At 37.8% G+C, this 8,737-nt stretch overlaps 1 protein-coding gene across 2 annotated transcripts in view; it reads left to right on the top strand.

The window, feature by feature from the left end:
* The window catches only part of CDC5L (cell division cycle 5 like), a 47,347-nt gene extending 38,840 nt beyond the window's left edge, over positions 1 to 8,507 (top strand). The window contains exons 15-16 of one of the 2 annotated variants that reach the window (XM_019830671.3): positions 7,098 to 7,310; positions 8,066 to 8,507. In XM_019830671.3, the coding sequence (XP_019686230.1) occupies positions 7,098 to 7,310; positions 8,066 to 8,170 (318 nt within the window). In that variant the 3' untranslated portion in view covers positions 8,171 to 8,507. Of the gene's footprint in view, positions 1 to 7,097; positions 7,311 to 8,065 lie in introns of those variants that run through there. The other variant, XR_006597800.1, reaches the window with a different exon arrangement.
* Positions 8,508 to 8,737: the final 230 nt, after the last annotated feature.

Raw genomic sequence — 8,737 nt, forward strand, 5'->3', positions numbered from 1 at the left:
GTAGAAAAAAATTACTGTATGCATCTGTGTGTGGATGAAAGGAGGAAGATGTTTAAAACTGAATTGGAATCATCATATACTCCTTTGTAGATTTAATAACATATTACAAATACCATTTTAAAAAGACCTGATCACTTGCTCTCATTTATAGAGTTGTGGCAAAGATCTGGTTTGGTGAAATCCCCAATTATGCTAGTTATATTCTGCCCAACTTCTTGAGAAGTTGTTAAATAACATTTTTTTTCCCTGTAAATTTTTTCTGAGAAATGTTTGTGTTCTTATAATTTTATAGCTTGTTAAGAATAGAAGAGTTAGGAATTTAAAAGGATAAGCTGAGGAAAGTCAAAGCTTTTCTCAAGTGGCAAATAAAACTCTTGTAGGTTAATGTCTCAATCAGGGAAAGAGTGATGGGCAGATCCATTAATTAAGATCTTGTTTACATGTGTCTAGAATAACTTGTTTTTCAGGGAACTGTCTGATGGCATTAAGCCATTCAGTCCCACAGCTTGAATTTCTTCAGGCGTGTTTGCATTTCACGGGCTGAGGCAGAGGGGACATTCGGTTTATTAGTAGTGGTGTGTTGAACTTTCAAGTAGGACATACTTCATAGCTTCATCACTTAGTGGCCATGTGGCCTAGGGCAAGTTACTTACCGTCTCTGAGCCTCGTATTTCCTCATACTTACCTGTAAAATTAGGGTGGGTAATAGTTCTTATCTCACGGCAGTGAGTTTGAGATAATGTAAGATTAAGTGAGATACTGTGTGCCTAGCAAATAGCAAGTTTTAGCAAATGAGAATTCCCATGTCTCTTCAGGTCTGTTAACCACCGTTAGTGTTGTCTAAATTGGATTAAACTTGGTTGATACTTTTAGGTGTCATGAAGTAACTTTGTTACCTTGAACAGCAGGGTGGCTGAGTTTTTATTCTAGAAGTTTTGATGACTGTCTGAAATTGGAGATATGGGTTGATTTTCGCAGAGATTGAGTAAGACTGAAGGCTCAGATCTTGGTTAGTATAAATGGATCTTAACGTAATTGTGGATTTTAATTTAACATTTCATATATACATCTGGTGTGCTAAAATCGTTGACATGTAAATTTTGATGTCTCTTCTATTTCATTGTATTGGTGTTTCATGGTTTGTGGTGTACAGTCTTAAATAGCCTCTGCAGTAGATCTTGAATTTGAATTTTATAAAACCTTTTATTATGGGAGTTTTCAAATACATCCTGAAGTGGATTAGTTTAATGAGTCCTCCAGTGTTATCATCCAGCTGTATCAACTCACTGCCACTTTTGTTTTCATATGGCATTCTCCCTTCCCCACTATTTTCAACCAAATTCCAGACATTGTATTGTAAGTTATGGTACATGAAATTTGTCGTCTTGGTGTCCCTACACACTTATATGTAGGTATATTCTCATTCATCTCTTGGATTGAATTTTACTCTTTCATTTTGGGCGTAGTCAGCTTTAATTATATCAAGTGTTGCCTACTTTAATTTCCTCATAGATATTAGAAATATAGATAAAGCATAGACTTCCATTATAACCATATTTGGTAGGTTTGTCTAGTGACAAGTTAACAAAGTATTTAATCCTGTCTCCACTACCGTCTCTGTTAGTATTTGTGAGAGAGAAAGAGAGCTCGCGCACGAGTGGGAGAGGGGCAGATGGAGGGGGGGACAGAGGATCTGGAGTGGGCTCTGTGCTGACAGGAGCGAGCCCCATGTGGGGCACAAACTCACCAACTGTGAGATCAGGACCTGCGCCAGCTGGATGCTCGAGTGACTGAGCCACCCAGCTACCCCTCTGTACCCCTCTGTTAGATGTTTGAAGAGGAATTTGAAGTGCTTATCTATAGTGCAGATAAGGATTTGAAAAAAATTTTTGAGAACTTTTTGTAAGTCAGCTCTAATGTACCATCCAAGCTCCTTAAGCCAATATCGTTTTGTTTAAAATAAGTTGTCCTTCAAGAAGGGCAGTTGCTAATACTTAATATATATTTTTTTATTAAAATTTTTTTTTACATTTATTTATTTATTTATTTATTTATTTATTTATTTATTTATTAAAAAAAATTTTTTTTCAACGTTTATTTATTTTTTTGGGACAGAGAGAGACAGAGCATGAACGGGGGAGGGGCAGAGAGAGAGGGAGACACAGAATCAGAAACAGGCTCCAGGCTCCGAGCCATCAGCCCAGAGCCCGACGCGGGGCTCGAACTCCCGGACCGCGAGATCGTGACCTGGCTGAAGTCGGACGCTTAACCGACTGCGCCACCCAGGCGCCCCTACATTTATTTATTTTTGAGAGGGAGACACAGCGAGTGGGGGAAGAGCCGAGAGAGAGGGAGACACAGAATCCAAAGCAGGCTCCAGGCTCTGAGCTGTCAGCACAGAGCCCGATGCAGGGCTTGAATCCACGAACTGTGAGATCATGGTCTGAGCTAAAGTCAGATGCTCAACCAACTGAGCCCTCCAGGCGCCCCGTGAATACTTAATTTTTAAAAAAAGGTTTAGAAACACGAATATGATTAAATCAGAGTCTTTTTTTTTCCCCTGGTTTTTTTTTTTTTTTTTGTATTTTAAAATCTTTAAAAATTTTCTTTATTTTAGAAAGAGTGAGCAAGTGTGGGAGAGGGGCAGAGGGGGAGAGAGAATATTAAGCAGTGGAGCCAGATGCAGGGCTTGATCCCACAACTTTTGGATCATGACCTGAGCCTAAATCAAAAGTTGGGTGGTCAACTGACTGAGCCAAGCAGCCATCCCTGATTTTTTGTATTTTAAACAATAAGGTCTTATATCCTGTTGGACTTTAATGTTTCTGTAGTGTATGGGGGGGGGGGGTTGGACTAATTTGCATATGCATTTATTTCATGCTTGTGATTTCTTGTTGCTAGAAAAACGCCAGCCTTATAGGTTAGTTTTTTCCCTCCTAAAGCACATTGAGCAGTCATAGAACATTTTACAAAGTGTACAGATCTCTTCCTTCACATTTTAATGATCAGATGATAAGATGATAAGTTGTAAAGTAACTGAGCTTAAATTGAATATTAAAAGCTGCATTTAATTTCTTCTTTATACTTTTAGTGATTAAATTTATATAGTTACTCGACTAAATTTTTTCCTGTACTTAATTTTTTGGGGTATCATTTATTTCCATATTTGCTTGAAATCTTAGCACAGTGTTCGAGCCAGAAGATTTTATATAAAGCTTGAGCTAAATTAAATTGTTGGCGTGAAATGGAACCTAGCAGCTTAGTAGTTTTAAAATCCTTGATAGTTTGGGAAGCATAAATGACTCAACTGTACGAGGCAAGGTATTCCCCGGATTCAAGGTACCAGTCATAGTAAATGTGCCTTGATGACTAATTAAACACTTTTGGAACCTAAGTATTAAGCTATTGCACCAAATTGGAAATTGAATATCCATGGAGTGCAGCGTATAGTTAACTGGATTATCTTGACCAATGAAAATGAAAATTTGTATGTCTATTTTTTTAAAAATGTGCTCTGTGTATTTGAAATTCTGTACTGGTAAGGTTTTTGGAATGTTTATTTGAATCCACATGTGATTCGAGTATCTTAGAACGTGCTGAATTATATTTAAGGAACTGCATGCAACTCATTGATTTAGTTCACTCATTATTGGGAGTGAGAGCTTTTTGGTGGGTCTAGTTCAGAGAAAACAGCTGATTGATGTCCAGCTTCTGTAATGACAGTGGTTGAAACAGATTCTCTATCCTGATTGTCCAGGAGAATCATTTGGGGGCTTTAAAAATACCAAAGTCTGAGACCATTTAAATAAGCGTCTCTGGGTTTAGGGCACTGACACTGGTACATTGTAAAAGCTCTACAGGTAATTCTAAAGTTTAGCTGGGATTGAAAACCACTAGCTTGAGAAGATGTGTTTGAGTACGTGTTACTTGGTATGGTTGTCCTCATGAGGCAAACTGCTCTCTTAAAGAAGGAACAGCTATTTTTCCTTGTTTTATTTCCAGCAAGGATTCCAGGTCATTTTTTAATTAAGGTTGGAATTTTAAAGAAGGTTTGAAAGCCTCATCATTAGTCCCTTGGTCCATTAGAGAGGAGATCAAAATGGTTAAACTCTTAGTATATATGAAATAATTGTAATCAGAGCTGACATTTGTTAACTGCTTACTCTGTGCCAGTCACTGGGTGGCTAAGAGCTTTTACGTACATTATCTTATTTAAGCTTCATAATAACTTAGTAGTGACTGCCATTTTACTGATGGAGAAATGGAGACAGGTTAAATAACTTGTGTCGATTCACAGCAGTTGGGTGGCTGTGCTGTGAGGAAAGAACGACTCACTCTCCCACTATACTGTGCTGCCTTGACTTCACACAGTATTTCCTTAGAAGACATACAACTGCCATGGAACTTACTTTGATTTGCTATCTATTAGAGGAAAGTGGCCCCTTTATAAAGGACATTGTTTATTCTTGGATTTATTCTTCAAATGAATTGCAGAGGAATAAAAGCTTATTAACTTGTATAAAATGCCGAAGATATAAATGGTTGTTAAAAAGCTGTATTTTAATTTTAGATCCATCTCACATTTTTAAGGCAAGGCGTGGACATGCAACATGTTCGTTCTTTCCACCCCACAGGCTTATTTGACTTTGACTTTTAATAAACGAAGCTGGAGGTGGATAGGTATGAAGTGTTACTTTTCCGGTAAAAGTATACACTTGACCCTTGAACAACACAGGGTTTATGGCCGCTGACCGCCCCCCGCCCCCCAGTTCAAAATTCATGCATGGCTTGGCTCCCCCAAAACTTACAGCCTGCTGTTGACTGGGACACCTTACTGATAACATAAAGTCAATTTATGCATATTTTCTATTGTGTATGTATTATGCCCTGTGTTCCTGTAGTAAAGTAAGCTAGAGAAAAGAATATGTTATTAAAATTATAAGAGAAAATACATTTACAGTACTATAAAAAATCCATGTGAGAGGACCCATGCAGTTCAAACCTATGTTGTTCAAGGCTCAACTATACTTTGTATTTTGAGGAATATTTTATTATGTTTTATTTTACTTTATTTATTATCTATTTATTTATTTTGAGAGCTAGAGCGAGAGCGAGAGTGGGGCGGGGGGGGGCGGAGAGGGAGCGAGCGGCAGAGAGAGAGGGAGAGTGAGAGAGTCCCATGTAGGCTTTGCACTGTCAGTGCGGAGATCGATGAGGGGACTTGAACTCATGGAACCATGAGATCATGACCTGAGCCGAAACCAAGAGTTGGACGCTTACCTGACTGAGCTACCCAGGTGCCCTTGAGGAACATTTTAATTTTTTGGTGTTCTTATATATTCTAACCATAAAGCATTGTAATTGATGTGTTTATTTTTAAATCGGATATTAGGCATTGAAGTGGATGTTTCAATGTTGTTATTTTGGAAAACTATATATTTGTTTTGGTGATTATATGGTTTCTAAATATTTTAATAAAACATCCTATGTATAGTTTTCCCTATCAGTTATTTTGCATTTGACATTTATCCGTGGTACCATTTCTGTCTACTTATCCCTATCCTATTTATTCCACATTTGGTATCTTAGAAAAAAAAGATTATTTACATTGTCACATGGTCTTCCTTGTTTATAGTTACATTGTTATGAATTATGGGTTATCATTTGGGTGTATGTTATCTTGAAACTATTTAGTTTTGGAGTCACTTGATGAAATCAGTTTGAGGGGGAGTGGAAGAGAGTGGAGAGAGGTGAAGTAAGGGGAGGGAGGGAGAGAGGAAAGGAACGGACAGACATAGATAATAAATTAACACAGATTGAATATAAGAAGCTAACAGATTTAATAGTTACTCTTAAGGTTTTGACCTCACAGTTGTAAGTGTCGTATGTGCATTTGCAGATCACTTTAAAATATGATGTGGTTATACTGTGGGACGTAGACTCGATACCTGGCGTAGGTGCCATGTGGATGGGATTCTGCATTACATACCTTTTCAAACCCTTCTCATCCATCTCTCCTTGGACTCTCTCGTTCTCTCTCAACTGGGGCCTTCTCTGTCCTGCTTCAGCTCTAGAATTTTGTTGATATCTTGCTCCTGTTCATTGTCCTTCTCCTGTTCTTTTGTGAGTTTATATATTTTGAACTCTTTTCCCCTAATTTTAGAGTGAGCCGAGGAGGCAGCCCATCTGTGCCCAGTATACATATTTAATAGGAAAACTGCCATCTCTCAATTTTATGGTGTCTTTTCACTGTACCAAAACTAAGTATTTTTTTCTTTGCCAAATGTGACATTGTTTTTTCTTTATGGGTTTTATGACAAATTTAGAATTATAACATTATAAAAATAACCAGTAGTTTTATAGTTTGAGGGGGTTACATTTTGATTACAACTGTGGTGCAGTAATTGGTTGTTATTCAGTTATTAAAAATGTACTGGATGTATAATATAGAAGAGCATTTTCTCCACTTTTACTGAGAAATAATTGCATCCATCCTTGTATAAACTTAGGACATTCAGCATGATGGTTTGACTTACATATATTGTGAAATGATTATCACAGTCTCGTCTCAGTTAAAAATCTGTCATCTCACATAGATAAAATGTAAAGAAAAGGAAGAAGAAAACAGAGAAAGAAAAACATTTTCTCTTGTGATCTTCAGATTTACTCTTGTAACAACTTCCCGGTACGTCATACAGGAGTCTTAGCTGTAGTCGTCATATTGTATAGCAATGCGTTTTGGGGATGAAGCTGGTGAAGACGGGTCTCTGCCAGTCCCCAAATCCATGCAGATTAATGATAGCAGAAGTTATTTTCAGAAGCGCAGGTTAGTTTTTCTTACGCTGTGAAATTCAAGCCTGCTTTGAAATTGAATTATGGGTGAGATTATTACAAATCGATTATTTGGGACTACACTGTATAGCCCTTCCAGTGCAAGACAAATCCTTCTTAGGCCACATTTTGTGTTACGGTAGCTCAAGTATGAGGAATTCTAATGCGTCTTGGCTTTGAGGAGGTAGATGAACCAACAGGGCCTTTTCTGTTATTTAGCCTGCTTTTCTCATGTCTGCTGATGTGATCTTCCCCTGCTCCCCCAGATAAACAGGGGTCACATGACAACGGAAGCCAAGAGAGCTGCAAAGATGGAAAAGAAGATGAAAATTTTGCTTGGGGGTTACCAGTCTCGTGCTATGGGGCTTATGAAACAGTTGAATGACTTATGGGACCAAATCGAGCAGGCTTACTTGGAGTTACGCACTTTTGAAGAACTCAAGAAACACGAAGATTCTGCTATTCCCCGGAGGCTAGAGGTAACATCATTGCCTTGCAGCATTGCTTAAAAAGAGAACTGCAAAAAATTACCAGGGCTTTCCTGTTTTTTTCTTTCTCCTGTGCAGATTTATCTCTGAAGTTGATACTGTCTGGCTTTTTTCAGTGAGAGCCTGAAGTTTTTGACTTTCTTATCTAGAATTGTCTGTGTATAGGTGGATAGACCAGGCCAGTGGTGGATACAATGGCTTTTCCTTTACTGATTTTCTGGTTTGCATATAGATACACGGTGAAATAGAATAAGTAACCCTTGTGATTTGTCCCCCTGAAACCTAATTGCATCCCATTCTTACAGCTCTCTGAGGTACATTAAACCGTTGTCTGTTTTGTAATTTAGAATGCTGGGAATATAGCTGGTCATTGTACAGCATGAAATTCCTCTGGCCAGATCTGGTTTAACTTTTATTTCCAAAGTGTGCATGATAGTCCCTACCCAGATAAAGGGCCGTGAGGGCTTATCGAGGTGCATTTGTGGGTACTGATAGGGCAGCAGTGGCTTGTGTATTTGAGCTAGCAGAGATTCTCCCAACAAGATGGTAGCCGTATGACCAAAGAACGGTTGTAGTACTGGCTTTAGAGCATAAGTAGTTGTTCTTCCTTGTTTCTCTGGGGAATACTTCTCTCTTAAGAGTCATGACTTAACCCTTCTGTTCGTAAGATGATAAAGTGCCATATTTTTAATTTTCATTGCGTGCTTACATACGAAATAATGATTTAATATTTTTGTCTCTTCAAGTGTCTAAAAGAAGATGTTCAGCGACAACAGGAAAGAGAAAAAGAACTTCAGCATAGATATGCTGATCTGCTGCTGGAGAAAGAGACTTTAAAGTCCAAATTCTGAAGCATAGTTTATACTCTGTCACAGGATGAATTAATTGCTGGTTTTCATACTCTGGAAGGCTGAAACTGATGATTATCTTCATTGACAAATTTGCCCACGATCTGTGGTTTTTCAGTTGTTTACTTTAAATGATATTGATCTTACATAGTCTATGTATAAAGACTTTAACTCCACAAAATGTTTTAGGGTTTAAATTATTAAGATGATCATTCTTTTAGCAGTGTCATATTTGCAAAAATTTTTTTAGTTTTGGCCTTTAATTTTAAAAGCCTGGTTTTAAAGTGCTGCCTGTGAGTAAACTCTTGAATAAAAACAAAATAAAAAAATTGTGAGTGTAGCCTTTTGTTTGAAGTAATTAGATACTTAGAGTGCCCACAAACCAGCAAGCATGTACTCTGTGTCATATTTAATGAGTAACTCTTGGGTAATCAGAATGGTGATCCGGTATCTTAATTCCTTCAGAGGCAGTCCTTTTGTGGCCTCGCTAGTTTTAGCACAGGGCACTCATTTCTCTATACACTGACAAGATGGATTAACATTTTAATACCTCAGGGTTTGTTTTTTGGT

This window comes from Felis catus, chromosome B2 (assembly GCF_018350175.1).
Source record: "Felis catus isolate Fca126 chromosome B2, F.catus_Fca126_mat1.0, whole genome shotgun sequence".
In the NCBI taxonomy this organism is placed as follows: Eukaryota; Metazoa; Chordata; class Mammalia; order Carnivora; family Felidae; genus Felis; species Felis catus.